The sequence below is a fragment of the Panicum virgatum genome, chromosome 7N, assembly GCF_016808335.1.
Source record: "Panicum virgatum strain AP13 chromosome 7N, P.virgatum_v5, whole genome shotgun sequence".
In the NCBI taxonomy this organism is placed as follows: domain Eukaryota; kingdom Viridiplantae; phylum Streptophyta; class Magnoliopsida; order Poales; family Poaceae; genus Panicum; species Panicum virgatum.
In genome coordinates, this window is record NC_053151.1 from 22326958 (window position 1) to 22349386 (window position 22429).

Consider the following 22429-nt stretch of genomic DNA (forward strand, 5'->3'; position numbering starts at 1 on the left):
CAGTAGGCGCCGAACGGGGTGATGACATCCTAGTCTTCTTCCTTGATCGCTATCTGGTGGTACCCCGAGTAGCAGTCGAGGAAGCAGAGTAGTGCATAGCCAGCCATGGAATCAATGATCTGTTCATTCCGCAGCAATCCGAAGGGATCCTTGGGGCAGTGCTTGTTGAGGTCTGTGTAGTCGACACAAATCCTCCACTCGTTGCTGTTCTTCTTTCGCACCAGGATGAGATTTGCGAGCCACTCAGGATGGAAGACTTCTCTGATGAAGCCCGCTATGAGTAGTTTGGCGAGTTCTTCTTGATGGCGTCCCTGCGAATTTGGGCGATCCTTCGTAAATGTTGCCTTTTCGGAGTAGCTTTAGGGTCGACATTGAGTGAGTGCTCGATCAACCTCCTGGGTACCCTTGGCATGTCCGCTGGTTTCGACGCGAAGATGTCTCGGTTAGCCCGAAGGAAGCTGATGAGCGCGTCTTCCTATTTGGGCTCGAGGCCGGCCCCAATCATGGTCGTCTTGCTGTTGTCACCGATGCCGAGGTCGATGGCCTTAAGGGCGACTTCACCAGTGGGTTTGACCTTGTTTGCCCCGTCGCTCTTCTCAGGAATCTCGAGTTCGCTGGGGGCAAGCTTTTTTGATGCAGCGAAGACCTGCATCATAGATTTAGGGGCCGGAGTAGTCGAGGTGATCTCCAGGGCTTCTGTGTCGCAGTCGTAGGAATGCTTCAGATCTCCTTGCAACGCGAGTACTCCCTTGGGTCTGAGCATCTTGAGTACGAGGTACACGTAGTGCGGGATAGCCATGAACTTAGCCAGAGTAGGCCGGCCGAGGATGGCGTGGTAGGATGTCTCGAAGTCGTCGACCTCGAACTTGATGTACTTGGTGCGGTAGTGCTCCTTAGTCCCAAAGGTAACTGGCAAAACCACCTGACCGAGGGGTACAGCCGCATTGCCTGGGACAATGCCGTAGAATGGCGAGTTGGTCTTGGTCAGCATGTCAGAGACGTCGAGGCCCATCTTCTTCAAAGTCTTGGCGAATAGAATGTTAGGTCGCTGCCATCGTCGATGAGTACTTTGGTGAGCCTGGAGCCTGTGACGACCAAGTCCAGGACGAGTGGGTAGCGCATGGCTCTGAGAAGCTTGTCCATTGATCCACCTTTGACAAGGTAATGGGAGTCTCTGACCACTTGAGAAAAGTGGGAACGGCGGGCTCAATAGACATAATCTCCCTCAGCAAAAGCATTTGGGAGCGTTTGGTGGGTACACCACCGAAGATGATGTTGACGGTGTGGTTAGCATCCTAGAAGTCTCCGTTCACATCATTGTCTTCTCATTTCCTTTGCAGTACTTTGGTGGTGGGGGTTTCGGGGTGTTTTTGAGAGCCTTACTGTCACACCCGGTTTTAAGAACAAAACCGAATGCATAGCTATATGTATGCCAGGATCAAGTTTCATACATATAGAGACATTATAAGTGAATAATCAGTAACAGTATCACGTAAAAACAATAATTAAAAGATTATCAGAGTTATATAGCTTATCCTGGAAACGATGGCTTCAACTTCACAGGCAATCGACTGGGGGTTGCGTACGCCTAGAACTCAGCATCATCTTCAAAATACTTCTCACACCTTCTCCTTCTGAGCAGCAGTAAGCAAGGATGAGTACACTTATGGTTGGTACTCAGCAAGGCCACAAGAAATAATCAGAAAATGATTTAAATCCATCTTTAAGTTTATTAATCATGAGAGGGTCCAAGCCGCTCTTGACCATGAGCACGGCTAACCGGTTAGTTTTAACTCTGCAGAGGTTGTACACTTTCACCACAATTCGTGTAAAAGTTCCGAAGAACTTTGAACCCAACCACGCAATGTGCTAGCTAGGCACAATACCACACTGCCTTGGTGTGATTGCATAGGGACGCTACGAGGCCTTTACAAAGAATCCCTATATGTATGTGTTGGTCCCTGCCATTGCGTTCCCTCAGAAGACACAGCTTCCTTCACCCGCTCCACAACACAAACTCATAACCACCAAGCGAAACAACCCCAACACAACATATAGTTCATCTGATTATTTAGCCAAGACCATAGCCATATAATATTGTGGTTGTACGGTTTTCTTGGGTGGTTCTCCATGTTCCAATTAAATCATATCATCTTGTAAATAAAGCATAGATAGAAGTATGGTTAGGGTCACTTGCCTTTCTCCAATGAAAAGCTACTCTTACTGCTCTTCTACTTTTGCTCACTTGGAAAACTTGATCTTCAATCTTTGAACAACGATCCTTCTACTCGGAGCAATCATGGAGCAAACATACAAAGCAAACAAAAAGATACAACTAAGAACAATACACCAAAACAAAGAAAGATTTTAAAAGAGCTTTCTAAGGATAGGGCTCGCTGCTACAGTTACGAGAGCGCAAGAAACGCGAAAAATGGAGCTAGGACTGCGAAACTATGGGATAAACGGTGCTTCAGGGATCTAGTCGCGAATAACTATAGACGTGAAGGACTAGCAAATAGGATTTGTGAGGCACAGTAAAGTGTGCTCACAAAGGATAACAAGGTGATAAAACTATTGCACACGTAACAAGGATCACGTGAGCGCAAGAATCGATGAAAACGGAGTTAAAATGAAGAAGTTATGGCTAAAACAAGGTTCTAAGGGCTTATTTGTAAAGAAACAGAGCTTTCAGGGGCTAGATCTGAAGAAACCAAGGACTAAAATGAAATTAAACCTAAACTATAGGGGCTAGAAAGCAAAACTGGAGGTCCTGGGCATCGAGTTAGATTTTAGGAAACGGCAGGGGCTAAACCAGAAAATAAAGGGCTTCCATGTAAATACTTTTGAACATGTGTGGATCGCGGGTTGATATCCAGAAAAGAGAGGGGATCTTTTGAAAAACTTCCTCGGTTGACCGGCACCTGGCTTGTTTGACTCGGGTAAGATCTAATCTGCGTCGTTGGATCTTGATCGGGCGGTAGAGGGTGGACGGCTCGGCTTGGCGGCTCAGGCTATCGGCTCGGCTCGGCAGAGGACTCGGCTGCAGGCGGAGATACGGCTCAAGCGAGCGGAGCAGCGGCTCGGCTCAACCCTGGGCAAAGTCGGTGGCAGTGTGCGACGGTGAGCGGCAGCGGGGTCGTCGGAGTTGCCGAAATCGGCACTCCGGGCACGGGTTCGAGCGAGATTTGGCCCGGGAGAGAGAGAGGATCACGGCAAACACTTCTATGGGTTCGGGAGCGCGAGGCAGAGGCAGGAAAGGGGCGTGCTACGGCGAGGGGCGGAGCGGGTCGCCGAAACTCACTCCGGCGAGCGATTCCACGCACTTGAAGGCAGAGAGAGAGAGAGATAGAAGGGGCTAGGGCGGATCTTTACCACGACGCGCAGCTCCGGTGGCGGAACACGGCCGGACCGAGCTCGACGAGCCCCAATGGTGCCGGCTTGCGCTAGGGTTTGCGCGAAACGAAAGCGACGGCGGCAGCTGGGTAGGGTTCCACGGTGCGGGGCAGCTCCTTTTATAGGCCGGAGTAGGGCTCCTTGGGGTGCGGGCCACGCCGAGGCTGCGGCGGCACGGGGTCGGGTCGGGCTTGGACTCAACCAGAGTCCTGGTTGCGCAAGGGGAAGGGGATGACCCCGACAGACGGGCCCCGCGTGGCGGAGAGAGAAAGAGGAAGGGAGCTGAGATGACGGGCTGGGCCGGAGGAAAGGGAAACGGGCCGGCGGGAGGGGGAGTTTGGGCCGCGGGAGAAGAAAAAGAAAGGGAGAGGTGGAACGGGCTGGGCCAGGAGAGAGGAAGAGAAATAGAAAAGTTTTGCATTTTTTTGAAAAGAACAAACACATTCAAATCAAATTTGAATTCAGGAATTTAAACTCAAAATGAACGACAAGTAATAAAACAATGCATTGCAGCATGAATGCAAACCAAACCAACATCCTTATTTAATTTTTTTGAAAACAACCAATTATTTTAGTATTTACATACTAAATTCCCTGTGAAGAAAATAAATGTTGAGAAAATTTTACAATTATGAGAATATTATTGTTTTATCTTTAATTTTAATCACATCCTGAAATTTAAAAATTTCAGGGTGTGACAGAACTACCCCCCTTAAAAGGAATCTCGTCCTAAGCTTCACAAGGCTAGCAAGAGACAAAGATTTAGGTGGGTAGCATCCAACACATATTAACTGGCTTCCCGATTGTTCATTCTTACAATGTCTCCTCAAACATAATCCTGGATTTCCTAGTAACTCACAAATCACTTTATGGGTACTCAGTCTAACTCCATTTGTAACTACCCATTCTTTTCTCGACTTCGTTGACCCATCTGTCGAAGAGGTCCCTTTGCACCTTGATAAAGTGATTTGAATAGAGCTTGATTGCTTCTTTCTGGATTGGGTGTCTTGTATCATCTCCCAAGTCCTCATAAACATCCCTTAACCTCCGAGTAAAGTGACGAAATTAAGCCACCCATAAAATTCTGATCTTCCCAAATATCCTTAGGCATCCGCTGTTTTGTAGAAGCATGCTTGTCTTGCTTTAGTATCTTGGCGACTCGAGGTGGCATGAGAATTGAGCATTGGGGATTGATGGCATCCTTATCTGGCTGGAATATCCTGATCATACATCCTGGCAAGGGGGCCATCTGATGATGTCTGACCGAGTGCGGGGCTATTGGGACACCAACTGGCAAGATGTCCGTCTTCTCCACACTTGAGGCAATATAATCGAGCATTACGGGACCTGGTCTTCTTATGCTTTGTTGGACAGCTATCGGCATAATGCCCTTCTTTACCACATCCAAAACACACTCTTTTAGCATACCCATTTCGGCTTTCTCATTTTGTGGAACATCTATTGGCATAGTGGCCCTTTTCACCACATTTATAGAACATTACTCTTTTAATATGTCCATCCCGACTACTTTTCTGCTCCTCCACAACTCTTGGTGGAATGGCTTGTACATCAGGATCCTTTTTGGTAGAGGGGTCACATGGAGGTTGAACAACTTTTGGCTGTGGTTGATTGAAACTAAGTTGAGTGCCGTTATCTGCCAATGGTTGTGGTAACTCCATCTTCTCTTGGCTTGTGTTACTAATTTGTTTCTTAGGCTGCTTGCTTCTTTTAGGCTGAAACTCTTTGAAAGTGATAGTCCAATCCTCGAGGTTTATACTCTGACTGCTATCTTCAGCTTGAGCATTTCCTTCTATATTTAGAACGTGCATAGATAACTTTCTATTGATATCTGAATGATAATGTTGCCTTGCTTCTGCTGTCATTAAGCTATCTTCTTGTAGACACCGACGGCCATAATGCTCACAACATTATCACTTTTCTGAAGTCTTACTAATCTCATGTTGTTCCTCTATCTGTGGCTTTGGTGCTTCATAGTTTCTCTTACGGTTTTCATTGTTCCATGCTTCAGCTACTTGCCTCTTCACTGGTCCGGTGGGGAATTCTGCCTTGGTCATCTCCATGTCACCTGAGGTTGGTGTTTTAGACTGCAACCTTCCTTGTAAGACACGAGCTTGCATAGCTAACAGCTTCTCTTTATCAAACGGTGGCAGACGGGTTGGGACTCGATTATCACTGCTAACAGGGTTGTGGCTCCTAGGAAATGAGGCTTGCTCTGTAACATGTTGTTGGATATTGACCCTGGTTGGAACCATTGCTTGTACTCCCTGAGTTTGTGCTGGGATGTTGAGGTCTTCTTTCTCCTTTCTGCTGGGACTCACCATCTAGTTGCGTGGTAAGGATGAGGTCAGTAGAGAGAATGAAAAAGAAAGATCGAATTAACAAGGCAAAATCCATGATATCCTCTTCAACTCTTGTTGGTCGCAACTTAAAGAAATCAAGGTGGAGGGGAGAAAGACATGGGGGTAACAAAAAGGAAAAGAGAGCATTCTTGTCTTCAGTTTCTTTCATTTGTTGATCATTGTAGACGAGTGTTGCCATGAACTTCTTTCTTGACATCCTTTAAAGGAGTAGGTAGAAAGATAGAAGATAATAAGGAGGTGGGAGCTACATAAGAACCCATCTAGGCAACCGATGTCACTATAGGTAGAAGACCCACAATACACCAACAATCATTACAAAGAAGCGAATCAAACAAGGTCATAAAGACAAGCATCATCATGCAAACACCGAATTCCACCAGTCAACATAGTCAAAACGATGCTAAACATTGTTAATAGAGCTGTAAGGGGGTACTCATAAACATAGTTATATCTTCCAGCTTTGTCATTGATGACACGTGTCTCCTTGAACTTGTCCAGCGTTGACTCCACATTCGTGATTGTAGTGGTAGTGAGAGTGTCATAACCTTGCTCGGTCTTGATTCCTTGGTGGTAAGCTGAATTCTTCATCTAACTTGAGCAAGAATGTGGACAAGTGGTACAATTTCCAATTGCTTCAACTTGACTCTTCATGAGGAACTGGCAGCTCCAATCTTCAGATGACTTAGACGGGTTGGGGTACGTGGCATGAATCATCTAAATATTTTTAAATTAAAAGAGATACCTTGGAATCAAAGTCAAGGGACGAATCCAAAGTGACATTTATTTAGAAAGAAAGGAGAGGCATAAGGGAGAAAGGTAGATAAAATAAAGAAAAGAAAGATATATCAACAAAGATAAATTTATAAGAAAATCAAGGAGTGTCCAGGAGAGAGAAGTATAAACGGAAGGATTGAGGGTGTTGAGAAACAACAAAGGGTAATTGACCAAGAATTGATTATCAAAAAGAAAATTTATCAAGAGGACAATAGGTCAATAGAAAGTTTAAGATTTTTTTTTTACATTTGCAAATGAGAAAGTGCAAATGATAAGATAGATAGGTGAGAAAAAGATTGTCAAGGTTGATTGAGAAAAGAAAATAGTTAAGGAGAGAGAATATTCAATGGAGGGGGTCAAAGAACAAGTAGGAATAGATTTGATATCAAAAGAAACCTTAAAAAACGACCATTGCTAACTAGGCTTACGTCCTATAGTCGATACAGCTCTGATACCACTTTTGTCAAACCCGGTTTTAAGAACAAAACCGAATGCATAGCTATATGTATGCCAGGATCAAATTTCATACATATAGAGACATTATAAGTGAATAATCAGTAACAGTATCACGTAAAAACAATAACTAAAAGATTATCAGAGTTATACAGCTTATCCTGTAAACGATGGCTTCAACTTCACAGGCAATCGACTGGGGGTTGCGTACGCCTAGAACTCAGCATCATCTTCAAAATACTTCTCACACCTTCTCCTTCTGAGCAGCAGTAAGCAAGGGTGTGTACACTTATGGTTGGTACTCAGCAAGGCCACAAGAAATAACCAGAAAATGATTTAAATCCATCTTTAAGTTTATTAATCATGTGAGGGTCCAAGCCGCTTTTGACCGTGAGCACGGCTAACCGGTAAGTTTTAACTCTACAGAGGTTGTACACTTTCACCACAATTCGCATAAAAGTTCCGAAGAACTTTGAATCCAACCACGCAATGTGCTAGCTAGGCACAATACCACACTTCCGACGTGTGATTGCATAGGGACGCTACGAGGCCTTTACAAAGAATCCCTATATGTATGTGTTGGTCCCTGCCATTGCGGTCCCTATGAAGACACAGCTTCCTTCACCCACTCCACAACACAAACTCATAACCACCAAGCGAAACAACCCCAACACAACATATAGTTCATCTAATTACTTAGCCAAGACCAGAGCCATATAGTATTGTGGTTGTACGGTTTTCTTGGGTGGTTCCCCATGTTCCAATTAAATCATATCATCTTGTAAATAAAGCATAGATAGAAGTATGGTTAGGGTCACTTGCCTTTCTCCAACGAAAAGCTACTCTTACTGCTCTTCTGCTTTTGCTCACTTGGAAAACTTGATCTTCAATCTTTGATCAACGATCCTTCTAATCGGAGCAATCATACAAAGCAAACAAAAAGATACAACTAAGAACAATACACCAAAACAAAGAAAGACTATAAAAGAGTGTTCTAAGGATAGGGCTCGCTGCTACAGTTACAAGAGCGCAAGAAACGCGAAAAACGGAGCTAGGACGGCGAAACTATGGGATAAACGGTGCTTCAGGGATCTAGTCGCGATTAACTATAGACGTGAAGGACTAGCAAAAAGGATTTGTGAGACACAGTAAAGTGTGCTCACAAAGGATAACAAGGTGATAAAACTATTGCACACGTCACAAGGATCACGTGAGCGCAAGAATCGATGAAAATGGAGTTAAAATGAAGAAGTTATGGCTAAAACAAGGTTCTAGGGGCTTATTTGTAAAGAAACAGAGCTTTCAGGGGCTAGATCTGAAGAAACCAGGGACTAAAATGAAATTAAACCTAAACTATAGGGGCTAGAAAGCAAAACTGGAGGTCCTGGGCATCGGGTTAGATTTTAGGAAAAGGCAGGGGCTAAACCAGAAAATAAAGGGCTTCCATGTAAATACTTTTGAACATGTGTGGATCGTGGGTTGATATCTAGAAAAGAGAGGGGCTCTTTTGAAAAACTTCCTCGGTTGACCGGCACCTGGCTTGTTTGACTCAGGTAAGATCTAATCTGCGCCGTTGGATCTTGATCGGGCGGTAGAGGGTGGACGGCTCGGCTTGGCGGCTCAGGCTGTCGGCTCGGCTCGGCAGAAGACTGGGCTGCAGGCGAACGGAGCAGCGGCTCGGCTCAGCCCTGGGCAAAGCCGGCGGCAGTGCGCGACGGCGTGCGGCGGCGGGGTCGTCGGAGTTGCTGAAATCGGCACTCCGGGCATGGATCACAGCGAACACATCTATGGGTTCGGGAGCGCGAGACAGAGGCAGGAAAGCGGCGTGCTTCGGCGAGGGGAGGAGCGGGTTGCTGAAACTCGCTCCGGCGAGCGATTCCATGCACGTGAAGGCTGAGAGAGATAGAAGGGGCTAGGGCGGATCTTTACCACGACGCGCAGCTCCGGTGCCGGCTCTTGGCGAGGTTGGAGTGGCGGAGCGGCGGAACACGGCCGGACCGAGCTCAACGAGCCCCAATGGCGCCGGCTTGCGCTAGGGTTGGCGCGAAACGAAAGCGACAGCGGCGGCTAGGTAGGGTTCCAGGGTGCGGGGTAGCACCTTTTATAGGCCGGAGTAGGGCTCCTTGGCGTGCGGGCCACCCCGAGGCTGCGGCGGCGCGGGGTTGGGTCGGGCTTGGACTCAACCAGAGTCCTGGCTGCGCACGGGGAAGGGGATGACCTCGACAGACGGGCCCCGCGTGGCGCAGAGAGAAAGAGGAAGGGTGCTGAGATGACGGGCTGGGCCGGAGGAAAGGGAAACGGGCCGGCGGGAGAGGGAGTTTGGGCCGCGGGAGAAGAAAAAGAAAGGGAGAGGTGGAACGGGCTGGGCCAGGAGAGAGGAAGAGAAATAGAAAAGTTTTGCATTTTTTTTGTAAACAACAAGCACATTCAAATCAAATTTGAATTCAGGAATTCAAACTCAAAATGAACGACAAGTAATAAAACAATGCATTGCAGCATGAATGCAAACCAAACCAACATCCTTATTTAATTTTTTTGAAAACAACCAATTATTTTAGTATTTACATACTAAATTCCCTGTGAAGAAAATAAATGTTGAGAAAATTTTACAATTATGAGAATATTATTATTTTATCTTTAATTTTAATCACATCATGAAATTTAAAAATTTCAGGGTGTGACACTTACTCAGCTGGAAGCACTCCTCAGCAGTATGACTGCCTTGTGGATGCCACGGGCACTTTTTCTTGAGCAGCTCCTTGAAGGGGGGTGAGTCGGAGTTCTTCTTGCTCTTGCCCTGTGGTTGTCGATCCATTGCCATGATAATGTTGTCTGGCTTGTGCTTGCGGTTCTGGGTACCCGAGTAGTTGTTGCCACCATTTTTCGAGTTCTTCCCCTTGTCGCTGCTCTTGTTATAGTTCTAGTAGCAGTTGGGCTCGTAGTTGTTGGGTTATTTGTCCTCTTCGTCGGCCCACTCCAGAACCATGGTCTTGAGAGCTGTGATGGAGTGCGGGCGCCGTCGGCCAAAGTCCTTGTAGGTCTGGCAGTCGTAGATGCCTTCCTGGAAGCAATCGATGACTTCTTTGTCGGTGACATCCACGACGGTGGCACGCTTGTCGAAAAAGCGACGCAGGTAGGCAAAGAGAGTCTCGTTGCTCTTCTGCTTGACCTGCGCCAGATCCATCCTGTTGCCAACGCGACCCATGGCGCCGGCAAAGTTGCTGATGAAGACCTCCTTGAGCTCCTCCCAGGTGTCGATCGAGTTTCGGTCAAGTGTTTCTAGCCAGGCGAGAGGCGCTTGCTCCAAACATAATGGGAAGTAGAGTACTTTTGTGTCGTTGTCATTGCCGGCCACTGCTTTGGATCTTGCTTGCCATCGTACATCTTTATGCCAGCAGGCTTGAATTTTGCGGGTAGCATGAACCCCTTGAGGCATCTAGAGAAAGTTAGAAAGCCGTGCTTGCTGTTGAGGATGCTCCAGTGGTCGGTGTCGCCTTGTCCCCCCCCCCCCCCCATCCCGTGGCCACCACCATCGGGGTTGGGATCACCTCCTCCCCCGTGGCCACCGCCGCCGGGATTGGGGTCGCCTCCTAGAGGTCCGCGACCGCAGTTGCGACTAGTCTCCCGTGGGGGAGTTCGATCGCCTATGGCTGCCTTCTGGTTGATCGTTGTCGCGATGGCATCTGTTGGTATCATGCCTATCACGGCTGTCGTGGGAAACTGAGCGTCGGTGGTCTCGTTGGTAGAACATCACGTAGGCCTGCTCAGCTAGCTCTGCGACTAGTCGACCAACGCAATCAGTGTGCATAGCTCGATCGATAAGGTTGAGCGAAGCTATGCACACCTCCGGAGTAGGGTACGGCCGCGTCTCGACTGTCTCCAAGGTCTCGTTGAGGTTGTGGAATTGGGAGAGCAGCCGCGAGTCATTGTCGTCGCTCCGCACGCTTAGTGTTGCGAAGGCGTCGTGCAGTCTTCTGTTCCTCTGTCTCCGTCGTGGGTGCCTTGGTGGAGAGCTCGTCGGCAGAGACCTCATCCGGGAAGCGTCGTTCGCGGGAACTCCGGGGATCCTCGTGAGGAGTGAGAGTTGCAAAGAGTTCTCAGCTTGGGGAGTGACTGCCAGAGCTTGAGGTGGATTCCACAAGTACTGTGGGGCTGCCTTCCTCCTCCTCGATTGTTGGAAGTGGTGCTCCCTCCTGGTAGGGAAGTGTCTCAAGGCAAGCGATGAGGCGAGTATCATTGTCCTTCGCAAGCGCAAAGGGCTTCTTGTTCAGCCAGTAGACAAATCTGCCTTCTGGAGTAGACGTGATGACCAGACCCTGAGCGGGTCCAGACAGGGGCTTCTCCTCCTCCGGATCCGAGAAGTAGTCGTCGTCCAAGTTCGAGTAGTACTCGAGCTCGGGTAGCTTTCCGGGGTTCCGGATCTTGGGTAGCGCTGCCTGGTAGGTGGCGCCGGTGTTGTGGAGTCACTGCGGCGGGAAATTTGAGCAGCACGATGGCTCAGGGGCCAGCTCGCGTGGTTCGGTCTAGCCGGGGGTGGAACCCGAGTAGTACTCGGATTCGAGCTCGTGCTTTCTGACTAGGTCGAAAAGTGAAATTTCACCGAAATTTTTGATGAGATCTTCCACCGAGCTTGAGGACAGCATTGTGGAAGTAGGCTTCTTCTCCGGGGTCGGTGCGAGGTGGCGCTGGAAGGATCCGGCGCCGTTGGCAATGCAGACCCAGGAGCCGAAAACGAAGGTGTCGCCTTGCTCGAAAGCAACGGTGGGCTTGATGACGATTGGTGCCATCGAATTCGCCAGCGGATCTTCGACGAGATCGCCTACCTAGCGCGCCAGCTATCGGTGTTTGGACCTTGCAACCTACCATGGGGGGTGCCCGAGGTAGAGATTAGTGGGGCTCGTCGATCAGGAACTCGAAGGTGAGACACGAGACACACAATTAAGACAGGTTCGGACCGCAATGTGCATAATACCCTACGTTCTGTATGCCGCATGTAGCATGATTGATTGCGTGATTATGGAAGGGGGTCCCCGCCCCGCCTTATATTGCATTGGGGGCAGGGTTATAGGTCGGTTGGTACAGGAGTACTAGTTGAGTACGATTAGAAAGAGGCTTACTGTCGGTTACAATATGTGCTTTCGTATTCTAGTACTAGTCCTACCTTGCCGTGTAGTGCAAGCTGTCTGGTGACATGGGCCACACGTCCGAGTAGTTCGGAGTCCTGTCCCCTGAACGAGCATGGTCCACCTAGTCGGTGGGCCCATGGATGTCTGTACGACACCAGGTCCCACATGTAAGTTTCAGGTGAGTCTTTAATATAATTACCGATTGAATGGCTGGCGAGACGCTTCACTACCTTCTCAAAGACTTTTGACTTTCACTACGCAGATCTGCAACGGTTCGTGGTAGGAATGGCGGATCCTAGCAGCGACGAGAAGATGGTTGCGCCGCCACCTCCTGGCTACGAGAGGATGAAACAGCACGATGAGGTCAGTCCTCTAGTTTGAGCCGCTATATTTTCCACTATTGTCCTAGGGTTGGGGATTTCTAGATTTGGGGATCTGAAGGATTGATGAGCATATATGCTAGCTTTTGGATGTGCTGCAAGCCACTCTCTTTATGGATTTTTCTGGAGGTGCACAATTGATAGGATTAATGAGCATATATAGTAGATTCAGATTTCATCGTACCCTCAGATTTGCACTCCGATTGGTGTTAGAAGTTGATAGGCTATAGACAATTCATAGGTGTTAGATTCAGTTAATTTTCAATTTGCATCGTTTTATGGATTGGTAGGTTCTTCTATTTTACTAGCTTCTGGATGTGCTTCAAGCCACTCGTTTTATGAATTTTTCTGGAGGTGCACAATTGATAGGATTGATAGGTCCTTGTATTTTCAATTTGCATCATTTTATGGATTGATAGATTGAAGAGACAGTGAAGGAACATCTGGATTCTGCCACGATTGTTAGCCTTTGCACAATTCATAGGTGTTAGATTCAGTTAGTTTTCAATTTGCATCGTTTGATGGATGGATAGGTTATTGTATTTTACTAGCTTCTGGAGGATCTTCAAGCCAATGCCGCTGAGCTGCAGAAGGTGAAGAGAGACGTGCAAGACCAACGAGTCGGAAGACTCACGGCGCTGCAAGAGGCTATAAAATATAAGCACCTGTATGAGCAATCGTTACAGCAGGAGATTGCCTAGTCGCAAGAGACCAAGAAATACATGGAGATGTGTAACAAATTTTTATACCAATAAAAAGCCCACTTGAAAGAAGCAATAATGGAAAGTAAAGCAATAATGGAAAGTAAGGCCCAGGAGTTGGAAGACCTACTGGCGATCAAGAAATACATGGACATTTGTGACCCATTGTTATAGCGGGAAAATGCCCGGTTGAAAGAAGAAAAAGCCCAGATGGAGGAAGTAATGAGTCGTGCCCAGGGAGCTATGGAAGGAGAATCAACGACTGCAGATGGAAATTGACGATAAGTTCTTATCGTTATGATTACAAATAGGTAGTTATGATTATTGTGAAACTTGTAATGATGAATGGTCATGACATGGCATTTTAAGAAACTTGTTGCTGCTGATATTCACTGCTTATTGCTTCTGTGCACTTTATAGTGATGAATGGCCATGACATGCCATCTTATGAAACTTGTTGCTGCTGACGTTTATTTCTTGTTACATCTTTGCACTTTATAGCGATGAATCGCTAGGACATGGTGTAACAACATTCATAATTATGATATGCTGCATAGTGATGAATGACTATGATATTGCTTCTTGCACTTTATGAACATCAGGAAGAAATGAGAAATGATGCTCTGTTGTCTGAGCTGAAAATGATGCAAGGATGTGGAAGGAAGAATGTGCAAATGCTAACAAGGAGATTGAACAGAATGTCGTTGAGCTAAACAATGCGAACGAGTGGAAGCAGTTGGCGAATTTGTGAACGAGTGGAAGCCAATTTGTGAACGAGTGGAAGCAGTTGGGGAAGGTCCGATCTATTGATGTTTTGCAGAAAGAACCTTCCTAATGTAACAACTGCATCTGTCTGTTCATCAGTGCATCTGCATCTGTCTGTCTTTACAGTGACCAGGTTTGGGGATCTGGAGGATTGATGAGCATACATACTTGATTCAGATTTCATCGTACCCTCAGATTTCTACTTCGATTGGTGTTAGAAGTTGATAGGCTATAGACAATTCATAATTCTGATATGCTGCATAGTGATGAATGGCTATCACATTGGTTCTTGCACTTTATGAGCATGAGGAAGAAATAATGCCATGTTGTCTGAGCTGAAAACGATGCAAGGATGTGTAAGAAAGAATGTGCAAATGCTAGCAAGGAGATTGAACAGAATGTTTGTTTCCTACTTTGGATGGATGAAGTTTGAAAAATGTGATCCTATTTTCGTTGAAACATGGTCTCTTATTTGTCCGGTCTGTTCGAGTTTTGTAAACAAGAACATCCGTCCTCTTATTGTGCCTATGCTTGTGATTTTGGATATCTTTTGTTTGTGGATCAATCCCCTGATTTCTACTCTGTTTGCTCTGTTTCCCTCACCCTCTCTCTCTCTTCCTTGGCTCCCTATAAATGTGATCCTATTTTGGCTCTCCCTCAGAAACTATGAAATCGTAGATTACCTTTGCCGAAATTCAAAACAAGCATCTTTTGCTAGCAAAGGACCGAAAATGTTTGTCCTGTCTGTTCATTTTTCCTAAACCCAAACATCTGGTCGTGCCCATGTTAGAACATCCGTCCTCTTATTGTGCCTATGTTTCTGATTTTGAATATCTTTTGTTTGAGGATCAATCCCCCGATTTCTGCTCTGTTTACCTCACCCTTTCTCTCTCTTCCTTGGCCCCCCGTGTAGCCATCTTTACTCCCACACGCATTGACGCGACGCAAACCAACTTCTGGTCTTTCCCCATTTGTTACCACGGCTGGTAGTTGGAATGGTGCCTTGCATTCCGGAGAGGTGGATAATCAATATTGGACGATTAATAACAAATAATGTGATCCTATTTTCACTACTACAGAATACATAATCGCCAACGCCCCATCACCGCCGGTTTGTTTCGAACCGGCGGTGATAGTCTATCACCGCCGGTTCCAAATGGACCCAGCGGTGATGCTTACGTATCACCGCCGGTTCGTAATACGACCCGGCGGTGATGCTCTCGAGGTGAGGAAATTCTCACTGCAATCATCATATAGTTCTTTCACTTTGCTACCAAGTGCTGTTTGGTGGTTCTCATATAATTTTGTTAGTTTTGAGAATTTTGATTTGTTCCGTTGTTTCTAGTCATGATATTTTACTTTCTAAGATAAAATTACTTTCAGGCATTTGATTGGTTGAAGTGTATTTACTGGGATCGCCAGACTAATTCCATTCCTGATGTTCAAGTGGAACTGAGGTCGAGATTGCATGATATTTCTTCCTTTATGAAGGAGAATGATTCAAAAGAATCAAAATCAGGTTCCAAAAGGAAACGTGAGTATCAGAAGCTTATAGATAGAGCTATGATTGAGCCAGCCACTTGATCTTCTCTGGTGCCGTAGGACCTTCTGGTAGGCCTGGTTAGAGATGCATTACTACATGGAACCCACTTTCCATGAATATGCAAATCTAGAAATATAGATCGTCAGTCCACAAAATACAGTTCTCAACTGACTTCTCCAGTTTGGATGGTTTGCTTTGGTCAACATGCATTGCACTTTGCAAGGAAGCTTAATAAATTTTATATGCACCTTATGATAAATTTTGATTTTACTTATCTCTTCCATTAATCTGAACCTTTTCCTGCAGTTGTATAACTGTATAGTTAAGCATCCTCATTTATTTGTTACAATCGCATCATCTACTTTCTGTATATTCTTATTGCGAATGTGTGATGGCTACCATCTGTGCATGTCAATTCTTCTTTAGTAGTATTTACATCCAATATATGAATAGCTGTCAAGGGAATATATTGTCACAACCAAGACATCTCACTGTTTGTGTGCTACTTCTAAATTGCAGGGTCTGAGAAACTGATTATCAAAGCCATAAAGTACACTCGACGGCTATACTATGCTTGTCCCTTTGAGGTTGTTTCTATTCTACTGGATCATATGCAACTGGATGCTCCAGAGTCCCCTGAAAGCAGTGACATGCAAGAAATTCATAGTTTGGGTGTTTATCAGTCATCTGACACTCAAATATCAAAAAGTGATATGAAAACTATCACTGGTTCCTCATATCATGTATCTAAAAATATTTTTTTTATGGGAAAAAGGTCTTCACCGCCGGTTCGTGTCTTCAACCGGCGGTGTTGATGTCCCCATCACCAACGGTTCCAGATACGAACCGGCGGTGTTGATGTCCCCATCACCAACGGTTCTGGAACCGGCGGTGATGGCCCCGCTATCACCAACGACTTAAATCCAACGGTACCCAAAACCGTTGGTGATGGGGTTTAAGAACCGGCGGTGATAGGGGTGGCTGTAGTAGTGTTTGGCTCTCTCTCAGAAACTATGAAATCCTAGATCACCTTTGCCCAAATTCAAAACAAGCATCTTTTTTGCCAGCAAAGGACCGAAAATGTTTGTTCGGTTTGTTCATGTTTGCTAAACAGAAACATCTGTCCCCTTATTGTGCCTAATAACCTCTGTTCGCCTAAACGTCCATTTAGTCCGTTAAACCGTTTGAAACCATCTAAATCGTCTAAACAAAAAATCAAGTTAATCATGATTAGATGCACTAAATGACCATTTAATTCATAAATTACTCAATAGGTGGATTACAACTACCACAATCAACATCAAAGTAATTAACACCATATGGATATAGGTTTTTCCAAATCAAGTTAAGGCTTGTAGTTAGAATAGTGCATGTATTTTGGCTCTCTCTTAGAAGCTATGATATCCTTGCTCACCTTGTCCAAATTCAAAACAAGCATCTTTTGCCAGCAAAGGACCGAAAATATTTGTCAGGCGCGGTCGTACCCATTCCTGCTCGCAGACATCTTGCACAACTCACTAGACAATATTAGAACTAATATCAAATAATGTGATCCTATTTTGGCTCTCTCTCAGATGTTATGAAATCCTTACTCAACTTTTGCCAGCAAAGGACAGAAAATATTTGTCCGTCCTGTTCATGATTCGTAGACCAGAACATCCGCCTGCTTTGCAAATCTCCTGCTAAGGACTGAAAATATTTGTCCGGGCCTTTCATATTACCCAAACACAAACATCCGCTCTCCTAGAATAGTCATAATTATAGGAGAGGTGGTTTTGTTATAAAATGCCATGGCAGTCTGCTTCTCCGACCGGGCTCAAGCACTGGAATCACCTCTTGTCTCGGCGCAAGAAAATCCCATATCCTCCCCTCGGCGCAAGAAAACCCCATTTCATACACTCGGCGAAACAGATCTTCCGCTGCTCCTCTCGGGGCAAGTACAGTCCTCTCTTTCTAATATAAGTCTATCTATCGATCGATTTCTTTGTGGATTCGACCTTTCCACCTCTATGGTCAAACTAATTTGTATGTGCATTTCAGAATATCTCCCCAATGAACGATGGGAATCATCGGGCCCCTCGCGTCGGAGCTGCAGAGTTACAATGGCCATCATTGACGCTCAACCTCCTTCCATCCACATCGGCGAAAGTGCAAGCGGGCCCGAGGTGCAGAGACTGCGGCACGATGAATGTGTATAAGTGGAGATCAGGCCCGATGGGGCCCCGTACGGTCTACTCCAGATGTGCGGATCCTCGATGCTATTACGGGGAGCGGTGGGGCAAGCCACATCGTCGCCACCGCCAGAATACCCTGACCGACGTGCAGTGGGTGGAGTGCCGGAGACGCCGGGCCGGCCGCAAGTGGGTCTGGCCAGCCGCTCAGCCGCTGATGTCAAGTACGCCCACCGCGTTGACGGTCCCAGAGAGCTCAGAGGCGTGGTCGTACCCATTCCTCCTCCACGAGTCGGTGGCGATGTCGGCCGCTCGGCCACTGATGTCAAGTCCGCTCGCCGTGTCAACTGTCCTGGAGAGCTCAGGCGCACGCCCGTACCTGTGGCCACCAGAAGCTAGCGTGCAGTGAGTGCAGTGTCGCGCGTGGCTCCCGTGGCCGTCCACTGCGCCACTGATGTCAAATGCGCCCGCCACGTCGACTGTCCCGGAGAGCTCAGGCACACGGCTGTACCCGTTCCTGTTCGACGGGCCGGCGGCGTGGTCAGCCACTCGGCCACTGATGTCAAGTGCGCTCGCTCCGTCGACTATCTCGGAGAGCTCAGGTGCACGGCCTTACCCATTCCTGCTCGACGGGCCAGCGGCGGTGCCAGCTGTTCGGCCACTGATGTCAAGTGCGCCCGCTGCGTCGACTATCCTAGAGAGCTCAGGCACACGGCTGGACCCGTTCCTGCTCGACGGCGAGGCGCCTCCCCTGATCATCGATGAACTAGGCTGGATGAACCCTCTTCACCAAGAATAGCAAGTGTCACTTTGCTGTAATGCTAATTAGTAGTTTTAGATTACGTTTGATCCCTCCATATGTGATTGTGCTGCTATCTTTTGGTTGTAAGATCAATGGACTCTTGTTGACGCTTTTTCTGGCCACCACACGAGAGCACTAGAGCGTGCGGGTCACAAACGGACCGAAGAGCAAAGTTGCTATGCAAACCGGTCAGGTCGGTTTGGCAATCTGGTCACGCCGGTTTCCTAGGGCTTGGTTCAAGTCGATCGTTCAGAAGGGTAACTACCACACTTATGTGATGGAGGACGGCTAGGTTTTCGAGTAAACCAGCAAAGGATAACAAACGCACTTACGTGGCGAATAACGACTAGTTTACAAGCAAACTAGCAAAGGTCGTCGAAGCTCTCGCCCGGGAGGGACCCCGTGAGGGCGTGGACGTCGCCGGCGTGCCCTAGGTCGACTAGCGAGCCTTAGGACGCCATCTCTGGTCGTGGAGATCAGGAGAAGGATGGCATGGAGGTTGGAAGAGATTTAGGGTTTAGAGGATAAAAAGTAAAAGGTAATGTTTCGTCGTGGCCCTCAATCGACCGTGACCCTTTATATTTATAGGGTGGGGAGGTCTTGCCCTAGTAAGATTCGAAGCCTATATAAATCCTGTGTCAAAATACAAACATTTCCCCCGTTAATGTGCCCATATTCGGTGTGACCTCCAGTCTGTTAATGTGCCCATGTTGTATTGCCTATATCAATGCAAAATGTTTTGTCTGATCTGTTAATGCTTTCTAAACACAAACATCCGGTCTCGTGGCAACTGTTCATCTCTGCATGTTCAAGTGCTTGCGAATTAAGTTTGCTCCAACTTCACTGAGATTACAAATTTACAATGTTTTTTCTTTGCAAAAGACCGTTACATTATTAGACAAATTTACAATGTTTTTCCTTTGCAAAAGACCGTTACATTATTAGAGCGAGGCGCCTCCTTCCATTTGCGTGGCACGACTCCTGAAGAGACACCCCGCCTTTCCCTAGCAAATGAGATCCATTAGTATACTGGTACCCTCGCCCCTCCCTCCATTGCTTTGCCTCCAAACTCTCTTCCTCCAGAAAACCACAACCACTCCAAACTCTCTTCCTCTAGAAAACCACAACCACCATGGCTTCCTCTCCGATTCGACTGCCCCTACCTTCCAACGACTCCTCCGACGAGACACCGCCCGACTCCCCCCCAACCCAGTGCATCCGAGCCATCCGAGCCCTCCAATGTATCTCATGAGGACGACATGGAGAGGCATGAGAGTGAGGACAAGTACCACTACATGGAAGAGGAAGAAGGGGACGAGGACGAGCACGAGGAAGAGGAAGCGGAAGAGGAAGAGGTCGACAACGAGGACGAGGTGGAGTCATGGGTGGCCATTCAGAAGAAGCGAGTGGAGGCCAAGAAGAGGAAGCGGGCGGACACCAAGAAGAAGAATCGTGAGATAGAAGCGTATTTGGCGCAGCTTGACAAGGATTACGGGGCCGGGAAGCTTGATGGCTTCAGTGACATTCCACTGGCGGAGAAGAAGAAGGCTGCGGAAGAGGAGGAGGTGGACTCGGAAATGACGAAGAAGAAGATGGACGTCGGCGCTGGTCCCTCTAATGTTGGCCCCGGCAATCCTGGTCCCGTGGCTCCCCTAGCCATTGGCGCTCCCGCGACGCCAGAGTCATCGGTGTACTCCTCGGAGGGGTCGACGTAGATTACTCCGATTTGTGCTTATCTTTTGCTTGTTCGTGGTGGTCTTGTGGATGGAAAGACCAATGATCTGTTTTCTTTTGGATGGAAAGATCGATCCCCTGTTTTCCTGCTTTGTGAATCATGTAGTGGTAGGGAAATCCCCTGTTTTCCCCTGTTTTGCATGAAAAACAATGGTGTTCATCTTTTCGATGTTCATCTTCCTTGCTTCAGTGATTTTCCTAGGTCATGATGCATTGTCATAGCCTGACATGCAATTTCTTGTTATGGGATTTTTTATTCTTATCTCACTGCACCGCATTGCAAGATACACAACGTAAATGATGACCGTTTTACCCAAATTTACCGTTTGACCAAATTCACCATTTTGCCAAGAAGACACACAACGTAAATGATGCCGTTGCCCAAATTATTCAAGTAAATGTCCACATACATGATACATTCCCGTAGACCCACACTCGTACAGTGGCACACACACACACCCAGCAACGATACCTTCGGACTTGGCAACGAAGAGACAACAGACACAGTAATGGAGATGGATATGGCTGTGACAACCCAGGTTTTTAAAACATTAATTAAGAATTAATCCTCCGAAGATACATTTTGAATTGGGTTTAATTTGAACACCTACACGTGTATATGTGCGTGTTAGCAAAATTTAAACCTTAATTCATGAACAATTCGTAACATTTAAACCACTGAGAGAATACGCCCAAATTTTTAATGGCAATTCAGCATGGGTTAGACCTAAAACGAGCAAGGAAGTTATAAACAAAAATTAGGAATAAAACATATCAAATTAATTTGACCCTAAGTCAGAACACGTGAATAACTTTTTATCCATTGCAAGGATGCTTATGAAATTGAATAGGCATCTCTCCAACATCGAAATAAACCAGAGTCTAGTTGAAGTCAAGTGGGGAAAATGAAATTTTGCACATAAAATGACGAGTTGTTTCAACTCAAGTTTTCAAACATATATTGATTTTGAAAATTCTTTAATTAGGACTAAAAGGTAAAATTCAAACCGTAGCTCAAATAAACTTTTGCCCAAAACCAAAGTTGTAGAGTTTTATATGACAAACAACTTTCATGTTCAAAGTTTTTCAAGTTACCACAAAATTTGGAGAAAAATTCGAAAAACAATGTGTATAGGGTATTTTTGGTTACCTTTAAACTTGAAATTTTAAATTTTAAATTTCAAATGAAGCTTCAAATGAGAGAGTATCTAAAACGAAAGTTGTAGATTTTGACACGTTGAACAACTTTTGTATTAAAAAATTTTCAAGTTTCAATTGAAAATTTTGAGAAAATTTCGGTCAAACTCCGCTGCACACTATTCACTCTCGCTCTCACCCTTTCTATCCCGATCACGTGCACCGGTCGAACACCTCGACCGCGCGAGCAGAGCTACCGCGCCACGCGGCCGTGCGCGCCTGCCGCCGACACTGCGCTGCTGCCATGACCTCGCCGCCCGCTTGCCCACTGCCCCGTCCGCGCCTTAGCGTTAAGTCGCCTCCCGACCGTGCATCACTGCCCCGCCACCTGCTCTGCACCGTCGCGTCGCGCGACCGCATCATGGCGGTCTGCTCCGCTGCTCCGCGCTTAGCCCTGCCGCGCGTGCACGCCACCGCCGCGGTAATGCCCGACAGACCCGTTGCGCGTACCCTCATCACGCCCTGTCGCCGTGGACGCATGCCCGGCATGCGGCGCACATGCCCAGCCTCGCCGCGGACCTGCCGGCCACTCCGGCCCGGTGCTCACCCACGCCTGCCTTTTCTCCTTTGTGCGCCCCAGTGCCCACACTCCCTCATTTCACTCGCAATGCGCGCGCGCCTCACTCTCCTTTTTCCTCCCCCAACCCAGCAGAGCAACGCCGGCCTCAGCACCACCCAGAATAGAGCGCCGCCGCCAGCCATAGCGCTGCCCCCACTCCTGCTCACGCGGAGCTCCTCCTTCCGCCCCTTTCCACTCCAAATTGACCCTCCCAAGAGCTTCCCCACCTCCCACTGGTGCCTCACGACCCGGCCCTCGCCGCCCCAGCTCGCCGGAGCACCGGTGCCACCACCCGCAAGTGCCGCCAGTTCCTGCTCACGCCACCCCGCCACCTCCTTCCACCTCAGGCCGCCCAAAAACCATCCAAAGGTAGAGCACGAGGTCCTTGTCATCTTCCCCCACGGGCCCCACGCCGACGGCGACCGGAGTCGCCGAATTTCGCTGTGAACC

The 22429-nt window shown here is 47.3% G+C and overlaps 2 protein-coding genes and 2 long non-coding RNA genes across 4 annotated transcripts; 3 read left to right on the forward strand and 1 right to left on the reverse strand.

Annotated features, from left to right (window-relative positions):
• Positions 1-475: 475 nt before the first annotated feature.
• On the reverse strand, positions 476-1012 carry LOC120681031. The gene has a single exon (XM_039962591.1). It carries the CDS (start codon positions 1010-1012, stop codon positions 476-478), a length of 537 nt encoding a protein of 178 aa, XP_039818525.1.
• Positions 1013-12343: 11331 nt separating this feature from the next.
• LOC120683976 lies at positions 12344-13691 on the forward strand. The gene is made up of 2 exons (XR_005679019.1): positions 12344-12490; positions 13059-13691. It is a non-coding gene; the product is annotated as an uncharacterized LOC120683976 (long non-coding RNA).
• Positions 13692-15332: 1641 nt separating this feature from the next.
• Positions 15333-16256, forward strand: LOC120682624. Its single transcript, XR_005678504.1, has 2 exons — positions 15333-15507; positions 16036-16256. It is a non-coding gene; the product is annotated as an uncharacterized LOC120682624 (long non-coding RNA).
• Positions 16257-19748: 3492 nt separating this feature from the next.
• LOC120681033 (FK506-binding protein 4-like) lies at positions 19749-20204 on the forward strand. The gene has a single exon (XM_039962592.1). It carries the CDS (start codon positions 19749-19751, stop codon positions 20202-20204), a length of 456 nt encoding a protein of 151 aa, XP_039818526.1.
• The last annotated feature ends 2225 nt before the right edge of the window (positions 20205-22429 follow it).